This window comes from Pelmatolapia mariae, linkage group LG7 (genome assembly GCF_036321145.2).
Source record: "Pelmatolapia mariae isolate MD_Pm_ZW linkage group LG7, Pm_UMD_F_2, whole genome shotgun sequence".
In the NCBI taxonomy this organism is placed as follows: domain Eukaryota; kingdom Metazoa; phylum Chordata; class Actinopteri; order Cichliformes; family Cichlidae; genus Pelmatolapia; species Pelmatolapia mariae.
In genome coordinates this window covers 17,601,445-17,626,622 of record NC_086233.1, presented here as the reverse complement: position 1 = coordinate 17,626,622, position 25,178 = coordinate 17,601,445, and the positions used below count along the sequence as shown (strand labels likewise).

At 39.4% G+C, this 25,178-nt stretch overlaps 1 protein-coding gene across 2 annotated transcripts in view; it reads left to right on the top strand.

Moving 5' to 3' along the window:
• fibcd1b (fibrinogen C domain containing 1b) overlaps positions 1-25,178 on the top strand; it is a 115,564-nt gene that overhangs the window by 21,996 nt on the left and 68,390 nt on the right. Inside the window, exons 2-3 of one of the 2 annotated variants that reach the window (XM_063478194.1) lie at positions 7,137-7,220; positions 14,020-14,499. In XM_063478194.1, the coding sequence (XP_063334264.1) occupies positions 7,137-7,220; positions 14,020-14,499 (564 nt within the window). The remainder of the gene's footprint in view (positions 1-7,136; positions 7,221-14,019; positions 14,500-25,178) is intronic. The other variant, XM_063478195.1, reaches the window with a different exon arrangement.

Sequence of the window (25,178 nt, the reverse complement as noted above, 5' to 3'; positions counted from 1 at the left end):
CAAGAAATTATTGTGGAGTGAAAAGAATAGATTTATAGTGCTATTCCTGTTACCTTCGTCAGGAATAATCAAAATAATTCTCATCAAGGACTCCTCACAGCTGAACTTCACCAGCTTGCTTGTCTTTCTTCGTCCTTTCCACTCCCACTTCAATTTCTCTCTTTGAAATTGCAGGCCACTTAGAGTTGTGATTGCTGTTGCAAGAACAGTTAAGTGCACAAGCACAATCATGCAAGGACAAGAAACACACTTACCTGGGCACGCAAGCACACTCATACCTGGATGCACAAGCACATTCACTGATACCCTTATGAACTTCATGCAGACACACACACGCGCGCGCACACAAATAAGACGCATCATTAAAAAGCAAGATGAATCTCCACCCCACAGTGTTGCTACTTTAATAGCAGCGTGATAAGAAGGCAGACACTTCCTCAAATAGGCAAAAATGAAGAGCTGCGTCTCCTTAATGTATACATTTGCATATATCACTACGTGTAAACCGTACAGGCACTCATAAATAATACATGCATGTTAGGGATACTGGTGTCCTGCTTCATGGTACAGCTACCCTGCAGAATGACTAATGACTGTAGCTCAAATAGCACTACTGGGTCCCCTTACTTGTGTGTGTGTGTGTCCATGCATGTGTGTGTCTGCCCATCTATCTCTCTGTGTATGTCTATGTTTGCGACTGCGTTCGCACAAAGGGGGTATCCTACATCTTGAAAATTTGACCTTGGCAAGGAGATCAGATTTTGATGCTGATGGCGCAAGACAAATGTAGCGTTTGCTCCTTTACTCGTGTTAGAGGATATGTGCATGCATATGTGTGTGTGTGTGTGTGTGTGTGTGTACATGTGTGGCAGTGCACGAGTAAAAGATGTGATGGTTGAGTGCTATCGGGTGGCAAGTGGTCATGTTCACTCTCTCTCTGAGGGGATGCTGTGCTGCAGTGGATATTGGTCTTCTAAGGTCAGGGGGTTAACTCAGCTCTCCATAACAAAACTATAGTTGTGCCATCATAAAACACACAAAACCATTACTTTAAGGACACCAGCACCTAATCAATTTCACCCTGCTAGATATTTGTTAATATGATTACTTCCGTACATCTTCAGTCCTGCATAAATAACAATGGGAAGGACAAAATCCATGAAAGATGAATATTGGGTGGTGGTTTACTGGGAATCAACAGATAGCTTAACATTTGGACCAGTGACTGGGTACAGTAAGTTCTACCCCCATACTGGCACTCTGGCTGACTTCTGTAAGTAGATGATGATAGCAGATCATCTACAGACATGATACAGTGCAGCTTTGGGGTGTCTTTTCTTTTAGTTAAAGTTGGAAGCTTCCTTTCATCTCAGGTAAGCATGTGTAAGACCATTAATCATCATTATTCTGGCAAGGCCGGCCTTAGAACTTGTTGAATTTTAAATGTAAGTCCCTGAATTAATAATTAGACAATGTTTATTTTGTTGGGTAGTGACATTTGAATCCTCAGAGAGAAAAAAAACAAAACAAACCCACAAGAAATAAATGACCGTAAATTTAAAAAAGAAAAGATTTGGATTAACTCCCACTTAAAATAGCCCCAAATTAACTTAATGAGTTCTTTGTTATTTTACATTGCCATATTTTAATGTAAAATACATTCAAAAATGATTCAATGCCCTCATAAACAGGACGCAATTGTGTGAGTAAAACACAGCTGATACAAATGTATATAAAATCAGAAGTGTATCTATTCAGATAAATAATCATTAAGGAAAATAAGCTTCATATAGACTGAATGTATACCAATCAAGTAGATTTGTTTTGATGAGATTCTGTTAAATGTAATGTTTTACATTGTATAATATATTTACATGTAATCAAATTACTTTAAGTCATTATTTTGGGTATTAATATTTCCTTGTGGATTTGGAAAATAACTTGTTGAAATAACTGCATGAATTGTTATTAAGGTAGTAAAATGTTAGATTAAATATATATTTTTTAATATTAATCTGTCTCATTATAGATTTCAAGATGTTTTATAGTTTATCTTCTTAAGATCTGATTTTTAGCTAGAGAACATCACAATTTATTTTGGAGGAATGGCACAAATTTATACATTTAGTCATTATTTTCTCACTAATAAAGTTTCTGTTTGGTTTTGAGTGTTGTTTGGTATAGCAATGTCTACAGAGAATGCACACTTAAGTAGATAATCTCTTATATGAAACACTGCTGAACTATGTAAGGGCTTTCACCCCTACACAATATCCTTCTGCTTTTTATCCTGCTTTATATACCCCCCTTTTCTGCTTTTTTCATTATTCTGTCCCCTCATTTAGCAGTCTGCAAGTCCCATTAAATGATTAGTAAGCCCACAAGTGAATATATGCAAAGCCTCTTCCACTCCATCAGCTTAGTGAGCACTAGGCTTAAACACACCTTGCTAAAGTCCCTGTCACACAGTCTCACGCAAAGGTATTCTGCAAAGCGAACTAATTATCGCAAGAACAACACGTTCGCACAATCCAAATATTCTTAGATAGACTGGGGATACTGGTCTAAAAGATTTATATTCACACACTATCCATGCACTCATGCAAATACATAGGTACGCTGATTGAAAAAGCACACACGTACACATTCAGGCGCGCCCGGGATAAGTCTGAGCCCTCTCTGTCTTTTCGAGACGTGCCTCATCAGATAGGATTCTGCTTGTAAGGTCCAACCAATAAAAAGCCCAAATATTCCATTAAGTGTAAATCCTCTCCGCTGGTGGAGCTTGTGGAGTCAGTTTAGGACTAGACAAACACTGCCAAGCAGTCATGCCCAAGCTGGGACCACTGCCAACAAGAAGCCCCACAGATATTGGTGTGTCACTGTGGGGCACGTGCGTATATGTTTGTGTGCACGGGCAGCATGAAACCCCAATGTGAGCATTAGCAGGCAGGGGAATGAACAAACTAAAGCTCTGATCCATGCTGCTCAGTATAATGGAAAGGCAGAGTCTCAGGAATCTAAGTGGGTTGCAGCTGCAACACATAAGCTTTTGTTCTGTGTGTATGTGTTCACATGTGATGTTTTTATAATTTTTTTTGCCCTTTTGCAACAAAACGGGAGTAGACGTTGTGCCCATGTGTGTTGGTGCACACAAGCATTTACGCATTTTGTATACTCACAACACATTTGCCTGCTTTTTATTACTAAAATGAATTTGTAAGACACACAAATTCATTAGCTTTCTCTCTACTATGTAGCTGACTTGTTAGTGCGTTGGTCATATCACTGTGGAGTCTGTGTTTATTTAGTAAAGCAGCTCTGTAGCTGTCTGTGTACTGCACAGACAGCTGCAATGTTTTAGGCAGAACAGACATAGATTTCTATCACTGACCCTAAGGCTGCTCATTAGAATTCAGCACACCTCTCTCAAATCTCCCGCTTCCCCCATCCACCCACCCTTAACTTTTTTTCTCTCTCTCACTGCCTTCCTTTATTCCTTTCTTGCTGTCTTACACACTGGAAATGAATGCTTAGAGCAAAAAGGTGAGCTATTGGTCAGCCAAGATAACAATGACTATGTGAGTAGCATACGCGGCAAGTCGCAGCTGACAAAACATACACAAAGGCAAGCACCGCTGCACAACTGCATACATGTAACTGCTGTTTGCATGTTTACAACATGCACTTTCACAGCTACTATATTTGAAATATTAACATTAAAAAGCTCAAGGCATCCATCATACCTGCAGGAATCTGAGAGAATTATCAGCAGTCTCCCAACTTTAAGTGGATTTCAAGACTCTTTTAAGTTTTCCTTTTTCAGAAGGCCCACACAGTAACTGTGTGGCTTTGTATAGCTGCCACACTTGCCCCCCATAAGCAGCCATTTCCACATTAGGAAAGCTTAATGTTTAGAGATTTCTCATTTGAGGTCATAAGCCCATTGCTCCAGAGTTAGCCATATTGAGCGTCTTGCTGCCACCAGCTGCAAGTGTAAAATGTGTATTCTGTCATTGGTTGACAAGTGGTTGCCCGAGGTTGCCCATATGGAAAAGATATATATAAATCTTATAAAGTTTGTATCTGTCTTGTGTGAAACTTGTATGAAAAGCATACAAGAGTGAAAACAGATATAAGATCCCTTGAAAAATTATATAAATGAAACTTGTATGTTTTGGATACTTACTAAAACAATATGTGAAAGTAATGAGAAAGTGGCCACTTTCACGAGTAAATCATATAAGCCTTATATGATTCACTATATGGAGTAGGCCACATCTTATGCAAGTCTTTTATAAGTTTTTACTATTTCTTTTCCATATGGGTGTTGACTGACACTAGGTGAAATTGGTTGCAAACTTATCTGCAAACAGTTGCAAACTGCTAGCTAAGCTACTTGAAAAAGTGGGACGCAAGCTGACAAAATAGAAAATTTTTCTTCAGAATAAAAGTTGTGCCTCAGCATTGTAGCCAACATCTTTCAAAAGGCATGACTTTTATTTTGATGGGAAAAGTTCTGTGTCTATTTTGTCTATTTTTGTGTTGCACTTTTCACAGTTTCACTACAACTTTAAAAGTAGCTGCTCAGTGTTTTTCCACGTTTGTTTTGGGGTTTTTTTGTGGACTTTGGATGACTGTGCCAATCTCCGACCAACCAAAGCAATCCCAAAGAGGCTTTTGCCAAGGAATACACATCTTTCTCTAGTGTCAGGGAGTCATTGACTTGTCAGCAGACGTAGGTGACTGGGGCTTTTAGCAGTCGATTTCCCAGCGACTGCCATCAACCTCCAGCAACCACTCACCAGCTGGAGGGGAATACATATTTTTCCCTGATGACCAGTGGTTTTTAGTTGGTTGTAGATGGGTCTCTAGGTTTGTGTGACTGGGGCCTTAATCACTTGGCCTTACCACTTGGCCATGTGTCCAAAAACAGAGCAAGTTAATGGTATGTCGTTAGAAGTCATGTATCTGCAAAACCACAATATCAATTATGAGCGTCACAGCAGTCAGACAAATCAAGTTAGCTTAACAATTAGCACACAAATAGTTCTAAGGCCAAACCAGAGGTAAAAAAGGAGTGTGGGAGGGTGGACATGCCATGTCTGCTGACTAAAACAGTCGGTGGTTCTTTGCCAAACCAAAACTTAACCAAACCCAACTTACTTCACCGCCTGGTTGCTGAAAATTAGTACAGCTTTAAAGTAATCTTACAATACTGCTCATAACAGGTGTAAAGACATATAGTCTTAGTCATATAAATTCACCAATGAAAATCTTGTGACGCCAGGCTTGGATAGAAAACTCATTTTGATATATTAATTGCTAATGTTTGCTGCATCCATTCTTAAGTACTCAGCTGGGATTGGGGATGTGTGCTTTTGTGTTGGGGTTATTGTCCCTAGCTAATTGAGCAATTCCAGTGGGAGAGGAGTAGTGTTTAAGGTCATGGAATAACGTGGTCTCTGGAAGCAGTTAGAAAGCTCACGCTTCCGTAATTACTCTGCTTTTATCTGTGTAGCAGCTAGAACCGCTAGACAAACACACATAAAAGCAGCAGTAAGCACATACTGTATCCTGAAGCATGTTCAGATTTCACACTGCACACATTTACCTGTATGAATAAGTGCTGCTTGCACACAGTGTTTTCCCCGCATGCACTCAATTAAAAGTTACTTTTTGATATTTTCTATTTTACTCAAAGTAGAAGAAACTCTGTCCATGATTTCTGGAAATTGAACCTGTCATAAAAACTGAATTTAATGATATGTTTGAAATGTAAAGGAAACGTTTGAAAAGTCATGCTGAATATTTATACTGACATGGATTGGGTAATGTGGAATGACAGGATGCCACATCACTTGATGGAAATGAAAATGATGAATCTACTGTACAGAAGGCTGAATTCAGACATCCCAAAAATCAAAGTGGAAAAATTATGCAGCAGACTCCATTTTGGCAGACCTGAACAGTCTGAGGTGCAACCTGGCAGCGGTGGACAGCCCAAAAAAAAAAGTCCCAGAGGTGTTCAATTAGATTTAGGTCTGGCGAGTGTGGGGGTACAGTCATTCCTTCAATCTCCAGGAACAGCCTGCACACTCCTACCACGTGAGGCTGAGCATTGTTGGACACCAGGTGGAATCCAGGACCCACTGCACCAGGATGGGGTCTGACAGTGGGTCCAAAGATTTCATCTCGATACCTAATGCCAGTCAGGGTGTCGTTGCCCTGGCTGTGAGAGGTCTGTGCGTCCCTCCATGGTTATTCCTCCCCTGATGATCAGTGACCCACTACCAACCCAGTCATGCTGAATGACGTTACAGGCAGTATAACATTCACCATGGTTATCCAGACTCTTTCAGGTGTGCTGAGGGTGAACCTGCTGTGATCTATGAGAAGCACAGGGTGCAAGTTTTGGCACCAATTGTGGTATTCTATGGCAAATGCCAATCTGGTTTCATTGTGCTCTGCAGTGACCATGTAGCCCATTAGAGGATGTAGGTTCCTCATAAAGTCTGTTTCTGATTGTTTTCTCAGACACATTAACACCAGTGGTCTGTTGGAGGTCATTTTGTAGTTCTGACAGTGATCATCCTGTTCCTCCTTGCAAAAAGGAGTAGATGCTGGTCATGCTGATGGGTTAGGGACCTTCTATGGCTCTGTCCGGCTCTCTTAGAATAACTGCCTGTCTCTTGAAATCCCCTCAATCCCCTCAAGGTCCAATGTGCTAGGACCTTTGCACCCTCTGTACGGTCCAGATTTCAGCTCACGGTACCAGTAGTGACACTGGCCCTAGCCAAACAGTCAGAAGGGATGAGGAGGGAAAAAAGTCAGTGGCCTCCACCTGTAAAACCATTCCTATTGTGGGTGCTCATTGTTACCCCTCTAGTGCACCTGTTTTTAATTTCATTAACACCAAACCTCTGCTGCCAGATCAATATCCTACAAGTTTAATTGACTTGATGCTAAACCCTGATTAAAAAGTATTCCTTTACTGGTTTTCAGGAGTATATATCCAAAGCCTGTGCGTCTATGCATGTATGTGTGTGTTTGTTTGCATGTGCACGCATGCTTGATTGCACATGTGACTTGAACAAACGCCAACACTGGTGGCCCTATCTGTTTGTCCCATGCAGACGTTCTGTGAATGTGTGCCCAGCTCCTCTCAACTCAAACATCGCTGGTCAGATTCAGAAACAGCCAGGGAGACCCCAGCTAAGGTAAGGCCCCGTTATCACAACATGTACGCACATGTATACTTGAGCAATTTGTCTTTTTAACTGGTTGAATTTACACAAATCAAACAAATTATTTTGGCTAGAGTTTGAATTAGATTTCTGCAGAATAATATGTAAGTTGATATGGGGACTAGCAAACACTGAAGTGGATAGAAATGGCTAAATAAAAAGCATCCAAACTGATATAATGTATAATATTATAATGACACAAATTAAATCCCCTTATTTCTTCCTCTATACTACGTGCACTGCTGTATACACTACTATCCACCATCTACTTTTCAGTCAAATCAGGGGCAGACATTGAATAGTTACTTGCTCACCTGTGGAGGAGATTATGTTTCACCGACAATTATTTTTTTAATCACTATCCGCTCTCTCCTTCCTTTAGTAATGGATCGTTGTGTGTAACACATTATATTTTGCCACTGAGAAGCAGCAATTGCACAACCTCAGCTCAAATACCCAGACACACAAGAGGAAGATGGATAAGACCCTGCAGATACTGAACTGAGAGGGGAGGTCATGGCTACACTGGGAAATGGAGCCTGATTGTATGGCAGATTATAATGAAGAAACTGCACTGAATGCTGTTATGAGTCAGATTCAAAATGCCAGTGAATGAAATGAGGGTGGAAATGGTGAACATGACTTCTTTTAAAACCAGTCCGTGCATGCCAGTTTAGCTTCAAAATATTTTTGTACCTTTCTGCGTGTATTAGTTTGGCAGCTCCAACGTGAATGTCTTCTGTGTATACATCGATTTGTGTCAGCATGTGCGTGTTTGTGTTTTGAGAAGAGGGAGAGAGGACGAGAGAGTGAGGATGCTTGGAAGAGTTTTGCTGGTTTCCTGCTTATCTAATGAGCAGGCAAAACCTTTTGTCCAAGAACTGTCTGCCAGTTCTCCTGCGTGGGAGGACATCATTTCCACAGAGAGGAATTCTCTCTGATTCTCTGCCTCTTCTTTCCGATCTATCTATCAGAATTCCCCAGTTGTCCTCTCAAATCCCATGGTGTGGCTTGAGTACAGAAAGGAGAGGACGCGAAAGTCAGCCACTAATTACAGAGTGGTCTCCTGCTGTGAGATCGAGAGTCTCATTTACAAAAAAAACCTAACTGTTAAGAGGCTGCTTGCATCCTGTTCTCACTGTCATTATGCCACTACAAATCTCATCCTGAGGTGGGAGACCGCGTACTCCGATGGGGCATGAAGCAGGTTGCTGTTTCATTTCATTTTTACTGACCATCAAAACACAATGCAAAAGAAAATCTCTGGCTCCAGAAACATTTTGGTTAGTTAATAATGCTAAAAAAAAAAAAAGGTTAAATTAGCCACCTTTGTTTCTAAAGTGGAAAAGATGCCTGGTTAGTTTATTTCTTTTTACACTTGCTCTGTTTTCTATTTCTTTTCTGTTGTCTTATCCCTATGCCATGTTTATTATTGGGAACATTGTTTGCCATAGCACAATAAAAAAATAAAATCATAAAATTATAAGATATACTTAACCGAATAACCACCTTGTTGTTGAGCCAGTGCGTTTCTACAGTTGCACTTGTACACACTAATAACTCCCAAATGACCAAAATATTACCTGTAAACAGAAGAATGAGTGCATTTCCTGTGATTATTCTTCTGTTGAAAAATAAATAAATCCTCATCCTGTACTTGTTTGAGTAAACATCCTATAATGACACATAATTATGTTATAAGTGACCTCGTCTTTTATTGACATTGTAAGTTGTAGGAAAAATTGACATCCAAAGCAGTAGAACTTCCCAGGAGAAAAAAGGCCTTAACAAAAAAAAAGTCAGCAAACCTTTTAATCATTTTTTTGTTTATTTGATTTGATTGAATATGTGTGTGGTGAAGTGTGGTTTGTGGCTCAGCTGCAGGGGTGGGGTGGAGCAGTGGGTTCAGGGGAGGATGACCTACACAGTTCATCTTCATCATCTCATCATGCCTCCCCTATTTGAGTAGGATCCTAGGACCTGATGGGGAGTGACAAAGAGTGTGAGCTCGCCAAAGGAGCTGTAATACTACGTAACTGCGAGTGTATCCAAAAAGAACTATAATAAAGCACTGCTGACTGTGATGTCCTGTTGATTTATAAAATAAGTAATGGTTCAAAAAACTTTTCAAATAAGTGTCTATGGGCATTTCAAGATGGTGCTGAGTAACACACTTCTACAAGGACTGTGTCTCTATCGGTGAACTGAGAGCTTTTCAGCAGTATTTCAGCAAATGCTTCCCAACAATGCAGTGTCTGTGGGCAGGAGGATGAAATCTGGATTGATAGATTAGCAAAACACAGAACTTTAACACTGAACTGCACTTTTGTTGATTCATTGTTGTATTCATAAACATGAAAAAAAGATTCTGCAGTCACATTAGGGAAAATGGAGGTTGGAGATTGCAGCAACACCAAAGTTACTGCAACCATGTGCAATGAATTTGTGGTTTTGTTGCCCTTTGAAAATGTTTCTTTGAAGACGAAGGGCAGGTATGAGATGAGTCACAGTGATCAAAGCAACTTTGGTTCATCAAACCAGCAATAGAGCAGCAATAAGACATACTCAATAAGACTGAATTAGATTAATAACACTTAATAAGACACAGAGTTGAATGTTAGATAGCAAGCACTTAGATGCAGAAAAAAGTTCTTATATAAATGTGTGTGAATGAGACATGTTATATGAAGTGCTCTGAGTGCTCAGAGTAGAAAAGCACTATGTAAGAACCAGCTCATTTACCATAAATGAACCGGTAAACACAAAAGTAGGGATTCCTAAAAAAATTAGGATTATTGTAGGACAGCAATTTAATGGCAAAGTAACATAGGCACGTTCTTTTATAGAAACCAGTTGGCAACTAGTTAGGTCGAGTTGGGAGTCTGTCCACATTTATATATTAGATGCCAATTATATGCACTCTTCCCCAAGACAGATTGCCTCCCACCAGGTAACCTGCAGCGGTTACCCAGAGGTTGAGAATAATTGTATGCTCAACCTCTCTGTAAACAATTGTTCTCTGCAGCTACTTACAGTCATTTGCCAAATGGAAAAAATTCAATGAAATCACTGGGCGACCACAGATTTTTCCTAGTTCCTTTTTTAACTGTTATGTGACTGAGGCATAAACTTAGTAAAATTCTTTATCAACCCAAACCTCGAGTTTCCCTTCAAAATGTGCAGGCCCATCTATAAATTTATACTTTGGTTTAAGCTGTTGTTTATCTCCTTTGCCACAGCAGTGCTACATTCACGTGTTCGGTATGTCTTAGCTGGCTTTAGCTACTGTTTTTCAAGGCTAAATTATTATTACAGATTTGATCATTGTCTGGTTACGGTTCAACATGCATGAAACACATCTACTCCTCTGTGTTCTGAATATGTTTTAATGTATAGAGGTCTGCCTGTCAGCATAACTATGACTATCATATATCTTTTCCATTCTACGTTAATAATCAGTGTGCTAGCAATGAATATTTAGTGCAGTGCCAGTGATAGCTTTCACTGATGTCTTGGCCCGCTAGCGATAGTACTCAGGCAAACCGTTCTAATGTTACGTTGCTGTCATCCTGCAGAGCGAGGCCATTATACACATTATGGACGGCACAGACACCCCTCTGCACTCACATCCATACACACAGCCAAGCCCAGTGAGCTAAAATCACTGAGCCGCACCTCATACAAACTGGAAAAAAGAGAAACACTGTTTTGATATGTAAGGAAAGATTTTACGGTAAATCCTAAGTATAGTCATAAGGCCTACATGTTGAATTAGAGCAAGCAAACAAAAAAAAAAATGCTATGTGCAGCATTATTCCCCTGGAGCTCTTTTCTATGATGATGTATATGGGTGAAAAAATAAAGCAATGCTCCAGTTTTTTTATGTTCTGTTTCCCAAAAAAGCATTATGGTCAAATTATGTAGGTCTCTATGCAACTATGTGTCTATGTGCATATATGCAGTGAACATTAAGTGGCATAAATGCATGTAGTGTATCTAGTGTCTAGTTGGACATTACAGTATGCAGTATGTTGCAAAATATTACATATTAGGACATGATAAAAAAATTATCTGGTCATCACCAGCTCTTAAATTAGATAACAACAGAAGACACATTATACTGTCTCATCACTTATTTAACTAAAAAAAAAGTAATTTTGAAAAATTAGTACACCAGAAGATTCAGAACTTTTAGCAGCAGTAACTAGATGGCTTTGGTCTGTCACATCATTGTGGAGGAATTTGAGCCCATTCATTATTACAATGTTGTCTGACTTTATTGAGGTTTGTTGGCATTCATTTATGCACAGCTCTCTTAGGGCCCTGTTATAGGAGTTCAGTCAAGTTTAGGTCTGGACTTTCACATCTTGGTTCTGTTCTTTTTCAGCCATTTCGTTGTAGATTTGCTAGTGTCTTGGAAATATTATTATTATTGTCCTGTTGCACAACCAACTTTTGCCCAAGTTTATTTGTCACACAGAAGCTCCCACATTTGACTCTAGAATATGTGTGAGTTCAAGGTCAACTCAGGGACTGCAAAGTGCTCAGGTCCTGTGGCTAAAAAAACTAGCCCAAATCAACATGCCTCCACCACCATGCTTGACAGCTGGCTTGATGTGTTTGTGCTGACATGCTGTGTTTGGTTTTTGCCAAACATATTGGTGTGCATTAAAGCCAAAAATTTCCACTTTCATCTTGTGTGTCCAAAGGAAACAGCTTTGCAAATTTAACCTTTTTTTTCTAATTGTATTGTCATGAGCATTATAATTTATTGAGCTAACTGAGGCTTAAAAAGTCTGAGATGTGGTCTTTGGTTTTTTGTGGTCCTTTGGAAATAGGCTCATTACCTTCCCAAACAAATGGGGAGGATATAAGACCGTAATGAAGTAGCAACTGTTTCTTAAAGATCATTGCTGATGTCTTTCCTCCTTGGCTTTGTGTTAAAACACCTAAATGCTTCAGACCCACAAAACTGCTGCTTTTACTCAGGTCCTCACACTTTTTGATGATCAGTTAATCAAGTGTATTTGATTAGCAGCACCTGATTGCTTCTTACCCTCTTAAAGCAGTAAAAGTCTTTTTGTTTTTTCAGTTCCTGCATTTTGGCTTATTTTTGGTTAAATAAATAATGACATAGTGACATATGTCACATGTTGTTCATCTGAGAGTGTCTTTTTTCCCATTTCAAAATCTGCTAAGGACTTTTTTATTTTGTCCCAATGTGTAAAACCTTACTATTGAAAGAGGGTGTACTTTCTTTTTACCATACCTGTACACCAGTTAACACCTCTAACCTACTAATGTTGAGATCCTCATCATTTTTACCTGTCAGGGCATGGGCATCCCTTGGATCCTGTGGGTTGTAGGATGATGCCTTATAGCATGTTCTGAAGCATCCCATCCCACTGATGCTAAATCAAATTGGGTATTAGAAAGTTTGGAGGCCTGGTACCCCCTGACACTTTAGCTGTCAGTAGTTTTAACGACATTGTTTATCATTACATCTGTACAGCAACCCATTTTAAAAAATAAACACAGGAGAGTTTTTGCAGCGACAGTGATCACACACATGTGAATGGTATCTCAAAAACAAAAGCCACATTAAGGTGCTTTAGTAAGCAATGATTCATGAAATTTCACTAAATGTAATCAACAGATTCTACTGGAGACAGGAATTAAAAAGAAAATAATAAAATAAGCCAAGTGCGGTTGAAGTAGTCATACTGATTGTGTGTCTTGTGTGCTTCAGGTTTTCAAAATTGGCATCCCATGTATACCTGCACATTTCTAGGCAGTAACAACTTTTTATGTCTTCTATCCAAAGACTGTGGGTAAACAAAGTTGATAGGAGTACTTCCTGCACAACACAATTGATTTTCCTCACATTAAAAGAACTGTAAACCTCTCTCGTAAAGCAGGCCATTAGCTGTCTATTAGTGTGCTTCGCGGTGCTTTGTACAGCCAATTTACATATTAATGTGCTCACTCTCACTTTCAGATGCTAACATAAAACAAAGCCCACATATAGTCATTGAGAACAAAAAAAAATACAGATTGTAGAAAATAAAAAACAAAAATCACTTAGACATCAACTGGTGATTCATTTGTTAGAAAGATATTGGGGAGCTAGGAATTATTAATCATTCATATAGGTGGGCCATAGTGCTTTCTCCTATTCATTGCTTAACCTAAGTGGAAAATGGGCCTGGATCCTAAAGGGCCATCATAAAAAAACATTTTATAGCCCAATTATTGAAGACTATGTTACCGGTACAGTTCCTGCATTTTTTTCTCTAAGTGGCTTCTGCTCATTTATTTGCATCCGACTGGCCGTCTTTGCTCTACTCTTTCTCAGTAGCTCCCATTTCTTCATGTTTTCTTGTTTTCCTCTCCATGTCAGAACTGAAAAGAAGGAGCTCTCAGGTCCCTGAGTGGTTTCCAGACATGTATGAGGCTAGTATCTTCCCCCACACTGCATCACCACTCCAATGATAAGCAGGGTGTTTGGACAGAAATTGTCTCTTTGAGTTTTAATAAGGCCGACAGTTGATGGGATCTACTTTTTTTTTTGCTGCATAAATAATTCAAAACTACACTTTGTCACGGAAATATGGTTACATTACTTAAAACTATGGCCCCGGTGATTGAAGAAAGTCATTTCTTTTTGAATAACTCAGCTTTTTTATGTCATTTTTGGTGTAATTGCATTTACTTTTCTAAAACATACCTTTTCTCTGTCTACCTTTCTCCCTCTCTTCTTTCTGACTTACAGAGGATGAGCTGCAGCTACCTGCTCTGCACTATCCTTCTCTTTGTGGCTGTATTGCTGGCTGTCACTGTAACTGGCACCATCCTTTTCATGAATCACTATCAGGCTCCACCCATGTCTGATGGCCTACCCCACATTTCTACCAACCAGGATGAAGCCAATGCCCTGGTCACTGTTGAGAGAGGCGATGGCTCTCGCATTAACATCTTCATTGACCCCAACTGTCCGGATTACAACAGTAACTTTATGCGACTGGAGGGTGTGCAGACCTCATTGCTCCACTCACTGACCGACCACGACTCCGACTTGAAGTCTGTGAAAGGACAGGATCGGGCTCTGCTTGTCAGTCTGGCTGAGGAGGTGGCCAAGCTGTCAGCCCACGCAGGCCAACTGAAAATGGACTATGAATCTCTACGCAGGGGGCAGAGCAGCCTCGGGCAAGACCTTAACACATTGCAAACGGAACAGGGACGCCTCATACAGGTGAGACGCATAAGCAGAGAAACATTCCTTATACCTCAGTGTGATGTAAAGATCAATATCTCCTTCATCACAGCTTTTAGTTGAAGTATAAATATATGAAACCATCCGGAGTAGTAGGCATCTTCAATTTTTTGTACTTATTTTGGCACATAGAAGAGTAGAAAGGGTTTCATTTCTTAAGAAGAAAGGGAAATTCACGCAGTTTGTGGGAAAACTATCAGTTTTGATTTGATTGTTTGTTTGGTTGTTGTTGTTGTTGTTTTCTTGATCAATGAACCAATTTGTGAACTGTATTTAAAGCAATGCTCCTAAACCCTTGGGCAACACCCAAGTCCTGACTTTAAGTACTGTACTGAGGTGTTCAAGGACTGGATTGTGACACACCTATCAATATGTATCGATTGTGATGCCACCTTCAGGAGCGTGTGACAGCATTGGACTTTCTGGTGTTATTTAGTTACTTCCTTTTCCTGAATGGAAAATCCAAACACCATCACTGACTAATCAAATGCCAAGTAGATCGTGTCAATTTCTTTTTAGACTGTTAAAGCCAAATAACAGCTAATTTGAAGTGCAAATAGGGCTCATGTTCCACTGGGTATAACTCGCTCACTGTAGTGTTTGAAGACGAGGTCATGGGGGGAAGAAAATGCCCATCATGGTTCAAGAAACAGCAAACACATTTGCACATTAATGCAGTAAAACAACATAATGTTTCCCAATGTGTAAGTCAGACTGAGCATTGGATGTAAACATAATTAGACACCTTTTAGTTTCGACTGTCCACATTGATTTATTGATGATACATTTCCCAAATGTGCGTGGAGAATCTTCACACTACATGGTCTTTTAATTTTGGCCCATCAGGCTCAGTCTCTCTATTCTGCAGTAAATAGATTTCATAGCTGCCAGCCATATAGCTCAAACTACTGAATTCATTCTGCTTCTGCCAGTCCCCTTTCTTTTTCTTTTTTTTCTTTCTTTTCTTTTTTTTTTTTTTTGTTAAGCCAGACCTTTAAAGCTCACAGATCAACATTGTTTAAAAATCACCCAGAAACTCCCTAGATGAGTCTGCGCTGGACCTGTTGGCTAAGAAAACATGGGTGCTGATTGAGCACACAGTGAGAACGGAAAACGGTCCATTGCCTTTGCTCCTGTTAATTTCTGGTGTGGGTGGCATCGTGCAGTGGGTACTGAGGCTAAGTGGAGGTGGTACTAGCAGCTTAGACACTCCAAGTGATTGATTTCCTCTTTGGAAGCAAGGCATGTGGTGCGCACATCCGCTGTTTCTGCCTGACACTGTGGTGTGACTATGTGATCTATGGGCCACCTGTGGCCAAGACGTCTGATTTATACGATGACACAGAGCTGACTGTGCCAGTGTTAGTAATGGGTCTGTGTGCACTGCAAGCCCCCTGAAGAACAGTTTCACCCAGCTACATAGGGAGAGGCCCTTCCACATCACCTGATGTGCAGGGAAATGTGATTGCAGTGGGTTTAGGACCAATCTTTTTCGATCATTGAAAAACTGACATTCATTTTTCACAGTAAGTGCTTGCAGCCTCAAATAGAAAGGTACGCCAAAGCCCCCGTATTTGCATCCAAATAAATCACTGTGATGGGAAAGGCTCGTGAAATATAGGGATATGGCAATGAGGCAATACATCCAGCTCATGGTCAGGTTTCAGCATGAGCAGAACACAGGCGGTACTTCTCGTTAGTTCAATTTTCTTTCCTTAATTTGAAAAACGTAGCTAAATTTGACAGCGTTTACTGTGCTGCAGTGTTACTCTAATCTAAAAACTTTAATTGGGAATTTAAGATTTAGAATTGTGACCAATGACGTTTTGACCACCTGATAATGAATGCACATATCCATAACACTTTGTTCATTAGCCCATGTTCACATTTTAGATAACTGATTATTTAGATGTGCGTGCATAACAGCCTGCTAGCATAACACACCTGGAGCAAGAGCAGATGAACTACAAGCTAGGCAGTTGAAAACTCTGCAGTTCTGCCTCTGAACACTTTTGGTGAATGTTTTGACAGATTTCTCATGTTCCCACCTTTACAAGCAAAAGACCTGTTGCATTTGTGACAACACTGTCGGCGTCGACTCTAGCAAAGTGCAACCGCACTTTTGAGCATTACATTCTCTCCTCCATCTGCACAAAGACCAGGATCTGTGTGGTATGTGCGAGACAGAGCTCCCCTCGCCCCTCACATGCAGGCTCTGAGAGAGATAAAGAGACAACTGTCCTCGGGATAGGGAACAGGGGAAATGCCTCGGATTAATGGCTTAATCAGTAACAGAGGAGGTCAGATAAAATGTGAAAGATAACTTTTATGTATCAATAGTAAATCTATTTTCTTAATTTTTTCCAGTATTGAAAATAATACAGATAACATTGGAGCTTACTGATACTTAAATCATTTTGCCCTGGAGCCTGTTTAATATCAGATTTCAGTACCCATTCCCATTTAGCATCATATTTTTGTTGCTGATCAAATACAGTTGTTAGGATAGAATGCCACTGTTTCTGTTGTTTTTAGGCACAAATAATCATGGTATCCTGTTAAATTAATGCTCTCTATTAATGTTACAGACAGGCAGGAATGATAATGTTAGCTGCCAAGGCTCCAATGTTAACATTATTGTTTTATTACTGAGCTGTAGCCCTTGGCAGCTACCTTAATGATAAAAGACAGCTAATGTTACTGTCAGGCAATTGCGAATGGTGAAATGAGTAAAATTAACGTGTCCGGCAGCCAGGTTAACGTTAATGATAACTATTTAATACTTCAGTGTTGTTGAAATGGGAGCTTTACTGACCTCTCAGAATTCCTCATGAAGAGTAACTCAGTGTTATGAGCCTCAGCTACTTCAGCTGCTAGTGAGGGGAGGGGCTGTGTGCCTCACTGCCCACAGTGGTGCTATGTGAAGTTGTCCGTTAGCTGGAGGAAGAGAAGACTATCATAAATTAGTGTCTAAACTGGTCGTCCATTAGTATCTGAGAGGTGATTTTTCTTTGACAACCCAGTTGCTTACTTGTTCAGAGTACGGCAGTGAGTATTCATTTGGTAAATATTTAAGGGCCATGAACAGAACCCTGGTGGACTCCAGTTTGCGTCATTGCTGAAATTCACATATGCAGTGAGGTGATGCCTATAACTTCTAGCTACAGCTTCATTCAGACACATGTGATTTATTACTTTCATTGGTGTGGCCTCACCGCTATGATGTTATAACAAGCCAGAATGAATACTGTCAGAAAGGTTACATTTCTATTTAGGTCTTTATTACACATACACATAAAGGTGTCACACCAAATTACTTATCTGTAGGTTTAAGCTTTACATACTAAAAAATATAACTATAGCGCTTAATATTCTTGCACCCTTTTCTCAAGCGCCAACTCACTGATTTTGCCTTCTGTCATTTATATAACATAGTTGTAAGCTGTAACTGAAGATTACACTTCTGGTTACCGCAGGGACCAAAAGTCAAGCTAACTTTTTAGTTCTTATTGTAAATTACCCAAGTCCCAAAGCACTCCAGTCCAACACCCTCACACTACTGCAGTGTAGATCTTTATTTCCTATGAAGTGTTCTTACCATCAGGGGTTGTCTCCATTAATCTTTTTTTTGTATTAAGTTAGAACCTGTCAGCAGTGGTATGAATTACATTAAACATTTTTAATGTATTTTATTTTTCGATCTGACCAGCAGTGGCAGCCCTGTGCATAAGCTATGATGTACAAAGTAACCCCATTAAAAACACTGAAGGCTATGGCCCATTAACAGAACTCCAGCTCCCACAAAATGAGCCTAAATATAATGTTTGGCACAATATATGACTGCAAAAACTCAATGAGGAAAAAGCAACAAGGAAGAGTATGACTTGCTGATATCCTTGAACCACAGGTCACAGTTTAAACTGAATTATGTGCCTGTGGAATTTTAATGTTGTTGACAAGCAAAACTCACTATCTCTGATAAGGATCTCGGGCCAAACTACTGCTAGTGTAGAAAACCGCATTGCTCAAGATGTTCATTAAAGTTGATGCAAGTACTGTAAATAGCTGAGGAGTTTAATATTTTCTGCCAGAAATAAGATTTAAGGAGCTTGAAAACCTAAAGCCTCAGTCACAATCAGTAAAACTAAGACTAGTAATTGGTTGGTTATTGATTGCGGACGGCTGCCAGCTGTCGTTGGATCAAATCAGCTACAAAGAAGGCGCCATACTAAAATCCTCCTTGTGATTTGGTCTCTCACAAATTGCATAGATGACACTTAACTTCTCGTAAACATGCGTTAACTAACAACTGAGCTGTAGTGAAATTTGAAAAAAACATAACTTAAACTGGAAATACAGACTGTTTTCTTTTATACTAAAAGTTTTTCTTTTCCTCCTGAAGCCAACATGTTTCATAAAGGAGCAACTTTTACTTTGAAGGCGAAATGGCCTTCCTTTCCTGCGTCACACTCTTTATAGTTTCACAACTGCTTAGCAAGTAGGTGTGCATATGCATCTTTGCGTCCAGTTTCACTGACCTACAGCACTACAGCAAGCAACTGGTTCCCACCACTTGTTAACCGGTTGGGGAATACACATTTTCCTAGCAAAAGTTGGTTTCCAGGGGGTCGCTGACTGGTCTCTAAGGCTATGTTCACACTGCAGGTCTTAATGCTCAATTCCGATTTTTTGATCAAATACGATTTTTTTGTCTGCTTGTTCACACTACAAATAAAATGCGACAGCAAACGCTCTCCAGTGTGAAAGCGGCAAAGCGGCCCGCATGCGCAAAAGAAGATGTCACACACAACGTGCTCTGTTAAGACCCAGAGCAAACAATATTGTTTGACTGATGGCCCTTAATATAAAGACTTCGGACTTTACGTTTCCCAATTTTTGCTTTAAGTTATTTTGTTATTTACATAATAATGTAGATAACCTAATAATTATCCTTATTGCTGTTTTAGAGGAGCGGTGCTTCAAAGGATAGTTGCAGATTTCTGTCAGAATCTGCAGATTATACAGTACAAATAAAATGTTCACGTTTCTCCAACGTTGTCTTCCCAACAGTTTCACTAACATCTACACTGGATGGCCAGGAAGCGTTCGCGATGTCTTCTCGGGCGCTTCTCCGGTGCTGATAATTGGCGTCTGTCTCGTGTCAGTGACGTAAAAGACGGATTTAATGCGACATGACCGTTCAAACAGCAGTCGCTTTCTAAAACATCGGATATGTATCGGATTCAGTACCACATACGAAAGTGACCCAGATCGGATTTGAAAATATCGGATTTGTGCCGTTCACACTGTCATACCATGATCGGATATGGGTTGCATAGGGTCAAAAAAATTGGATTTGATGCGCTTTCGCCTGCAGTGTGAACGTAGCCTAAGCCTGTGTGACTGGGGTTATATTAATTTTTTTTTTGCCTATAATAGATTACAGTTACCAACCAGTTTCTTGGCCTGTGTGACTATGCTCTATTAACATTAGGTATTGATGACTTCATAAAAAAAATCTATTGCAATTAACAGTTTAAAAGGAATAAGGAAAATGTATGTTTTAAAAAATAATTGAAACAATACAAATGCTAAGATAACCTTTATTAGTCCCACACGTGGGAAATTTGTTAATATACCATATTAAGCTTTTAAAAATATCCAAATTACAGTCAGTAACAATAGGTCATTTGCCTCTAACATGAATGGGATCATTTAATTCAGTGGATTAAAATTAGAACTGATGACTGTTGTTTTTTTTGTTAAATATAATATTTTGTAACAAAACACAAGACATCATGTATTTCAAGGACTGTGGAAAACAACTGAGACAGAAATGAAATGCAGTACTTATTTATGCATGTGTGGGCCTATTTCTCAAGTGAGACTTAGGACAAGTATAGCAGGGAAATGTTGAAGAGCCATTGCACGTCTTTATTTCATTAACAGTGATTTAATGGCATAGCTGGGCTCTTTGCACTCCACCCCGACAGCAAGCTACATATAGAAAAAATCAAAAGCCTTATCAGATATTACTCATATTTGATATGAAAACATCCTGTTTATGTATGAAGGCTCTCTCAATCATCAGGGTAATCTTTTATTCATCGTTTCTTTGCTTCAGAGGCCTCGTATATCTAGAATCTCTGACTGTTTAATTAAATGGATACAGGATAGGAAGAGGTCGGCCTAACATTTATGAAACACTTTAATACAGCGAATTAAGTCAAGCCCTTGTTGATGGTCAATTTAATCACTGCTGAATTGCTTTCACATAAGATGTTGGCATATCTGTGAAAAGTATATGTAACCTTTTTCCCCTTAAAACATAAAATGATTATTTTAAAACTGCATTTTGTGTTTACATGGGTTGTCTTTGTCTAATATTGAAAGTTGTTCAATGATCTGAAATATGTAAGTGTGACAAAGATGCCAAAAAAAAAAACAATCAGGAAAGGGGACAAGTACTTTTTCACACTGTAAACTCACAGCCCTGTTAAGTAAAGATATGTAGTAAGTACACATGTACAATATTATACGCAAGATTACATTAATTTACTTACGCATAAACTTTTAATTGAACATTTGCACACATCATATGCTAACACACTTATTTGCCATACTATAGTATTTTGACAGCCCAAATGGTAGATTGTGAATGCCAGATGTGGCAATTCACAGACAAGGTATCAACATAAATTACAGCTGACAATGATTATGCGTCTTAGATGTGTTACAGTAAGTTTGAGGTGTTTCCTTTTTCATTGGAAATACTTTGTGACACCATTTGTATACTACCCCGGTTGTCTGCAAATGAACTGTCACTGATTACGCCGCTTGAGCGCAAAACAAAATCTTAATGTTTTCCCTTTGCATTTTAGACCTGTTTGAAATTATATCTGAGGTTCAGAATAGACAGATATGGCTGAGAGTTTAAATTATTTCCAATTTGCAAAAGGAAAAGAGGGTGACTTTGTGAAGTGAAGATGTCATATTATGCAGATGGTGACTAAATGACATTTTGTAATTGCCCTTTCTAGCCTTGCTGTGCCTCTCTGTTCTGTGACTCGGCACCCCAGGGATGAGAACGGACTCTTTATTGTGTTTTCCCACAAACGTTTCAGCAGGTCAGCAGTTAAGTTTGCAGTTTTAAGAAACAAAGCATCAGATGAGAGTGGATTTTATCGACAGTGTGAAGCAAAGAAGCTGATTTTGAGTGCGAGTGCACTGCACATTATCGTCTGAATCGTGTTAAGCTCTAAATGGGAACACTTTGTAACAATTTGACTTTAACCTTGACTCATGAAACAAGGCTCCATGTGTTGAGTGCTGTGGTGTAACTGATTTTGTAAGACTGTGCAAAGGCTGCCTAATGAGAGGTAATTACTTCATGATCCTAATTGATGTGTCAGTCAAGGCTTAGCATTAAGACCACAGACAATCCTCTGCTTTTGGTACACACAAACAAACACAATTAACTTTTAAAGACAACACCAGTAATAATGTTAAATGTGCACAAAAACAACATTTACAGGGAAACTCAAATCTTAGATAATGTCCCTACCTTTCTCATTTTTAAAAATGAATTTTTCTGACCACACAATGGGTTTGTCGTCAAACAATCAAGATGTGCTTGAAGTGGAGACTTACAGCTTTAATTCAAGGGGTTTAACAAAAGTATTCCATTAAACTTTTACATGTTACTGACATTTTTATATGTAATCCCTCATTTTTAGAGGCTCGAAAGTAACTAGCCCTCCTTTACAAAAGTAAAGAATTGCTTTGCATGAACCCACTGACATCACCAAATGCTGTGTTTCCTCTGTTGAGATGAACTGCAGCCACTTTCCATTGCTGTGTGTTTGTAGGTCTCTTTGAACTGAACTGAAAAGCATGAGCCATTGGTTTAAGATCAGGTGACTGGCTTGCTTACTGAAGAATATCTCATTTCTTTGCCTTGAGAAACTCTTGGGGTTGGTTTTGCAATATGCTTTGGGTCATTAACCATTTGCGTTGTGAAGCACTGCCTGATCAGTTTTGCAGCATTTGACTGAGCATAGCCCTGTAGACCTTTGACTTCATCCTGCTATTTCTAGAAGCAGTTTCATCATAAATATATTCTAGTCACAGGTTCAATTGGCAACCATACATTTGCATGCTATAAGATTGCCTTCACACCATGTTTGACAGATGATATGGTATGCTTCACATCATTAGATTCTCTTTCCATCCCTATAGGTTCTGCTTCCCATCATTCTGATACAAGTTTTATTCATCCAAAAACTACACACACTCTTTTAAACATATTCTGGCCATATCCAATCCGACCTTCTTGACTTGACTCAATATCATAAAAGGGTTATTCTTAACCAAAGAAACAATTCTGTGACCATGAAATAACGATCTCTCAAGCCTTCTTAAGAATTTGGCTATTTAGCTGTCTCTCTGAATTTTTCACCCTAATAATGGCCTAACTTCCCTCCCTGTGGTCTCTTTGGACTTCATATTGATAGTACCAGTCACCAGTCACCAAATCAAGTTCAAAGCTTTAAATTAATTCTAGCTCTTAATATATAAAGTCTTTGTCTGTCCACACACTCCTTCTAGACAATCAATAGGTGACCAACCAAACTTGCCACACAGGTTCATCTTAGACCTCTGAAGGTTTTTGTCTACATCAGGTATTATGATACCATCATGCTGCCTAGCAACTGCTTAGCAGCAGGCTAAAATCATAGATTTTTCAACACTTTATAAAATATAAAAAGGGTCACATCATATCAATTTTACAGCCAACAGCGCAAACAGGCCCAGCAGTACTGTAGCATGGGCATGTACTAGGCTGCTTAATTTGGCATAGGATCATGAGGGACAGACCTTACTTTGCTATGAATCTCCTTGTCAGTAAATTCACCAATTGCTTTTCAGCCCCTTTAAAATTGAGGACTGGTATACTTGTTAAACCCCTTAAATTAAAGCTGAAAGTCTGCACGTCAATTACATCTTGACATTTGATTTCAAATCCACTCTAGTGGTGAACAGAGGCAAAATTACAAGCTGCATCATTGTCGAAGTAAGTACGGACCTGTTCTTGCACTTGTAGTTGTACACATCAAACTGTCTTTCTTGTATCTAGTCTAGGTGTAGAGTAAGTGATACCTGTATGGAAGGCATGCGTCTTCTTTGCACTGACATGGAGGCATGCATGTAAATGTGTCTTTTTGTTTGCAACTTTGTGTTGTGTTTGTGCGTGAGTTAAACCCCCAGTGTCACCGTGATATTATTTCATTTTAGGTTGCTGTGCCTCAGAGGTGTGTTGCATGGTTATTGAGGGCAGGGAATGGCCACTGGGGTTTCTAGCTAATGCAGTTTTAGGACCCAAATATAGCTGCACAGACATACGTTTGATAGAAGATTCTGAATCCCCTATACATGTCTTTGAACACTGCAGGTCTCGGTGTGTGTTTGTGGGTGAGCATGCGTGCATTTGGGTACAGGTAAGATGAAAGAAAGGGAATGAGATGAGGATTGTGTCCATGTACAAATAACAGCAAGACTATTTCTCCTGTCTGCACAATATAGTGTGCAGTGTTCTCATATGGAGCTAAGTCCTGGCTGTGCATACACTTTGGCCAACTAGGGCAATGTGTGAAAACAACCTTTCTGCAATGAAAAGCACATTAAGGGCTGCAGGTAAGGATGTGGCCGTGGCAGATCAGAGAGGTTACACTGATCTTTGCAAGTCCTAGCACACACATTCATCAGCATCCTTCCCACAGGGCTCTTTGTGTTTCATAGCATTCATCAGAGTACATTATGGAGTGGGAATTTGGTGTCTCCATGCTACATGGGGCAGTATTTGCACCAGTGTGGTTCTGAAGGTCCCTACAAGACTATACTGCACCACTGGTACATACTGTATCTTTTAAGTGTACTTTTTCTTTAATTTACATTAAATGCCAAATTTCATCCATTGATTGTGATAGTTAATTGCTGGGAAGCATTACCTCCACATATTCTGAGTCCAACCCGGAAAAGACTCTAAGCCAACATGAACATGGTAAAATAGATCGAGTCTTGCATTTAATATATGAATCCCAATTATAGAAATTGGACTGCTATATATATTCAACCATAACATCGAGATCATCCTTGAGCAAACTAAGGAGGAATTTCAAAGTCCGGATATGTAACTTTGATTTTACCTTGGAAAAGTTCAGAGAATATAACATTTTAATTTGGGTTTATGAAGCCACATAATTATAAATGCATCTTTCAAAGCTAGACTCTTCAGTCCACTTTGGTAGTGATGAAATTCATAAATCTTCCTTATGTAGCTGTATCTATAGTTGTACTGGCAAATATGAGGAGATTAAAGGGACTGGCATTATTTCATTTGAGGAGAAATTATGTTACTGCACTCGGACTCTGCACCTGGTTAGCTCCTGCCTTCCAGATAATGTGTAGTATGTGTATTGTTTTCACATGGTATTTGAATCCAGTGCAGAAACCACTGACAGTGCACACTTTCCTGAAGAGGGGTTTGTTATGCTGCCAGAGTGTAAATGCATTTCTGTCAGGAAACAGTCTAAATAGCATTGTTATTCCATATGCATTAATTCATATTTGGCGTTATGGCTCTGTTCTGGGACTCCCCA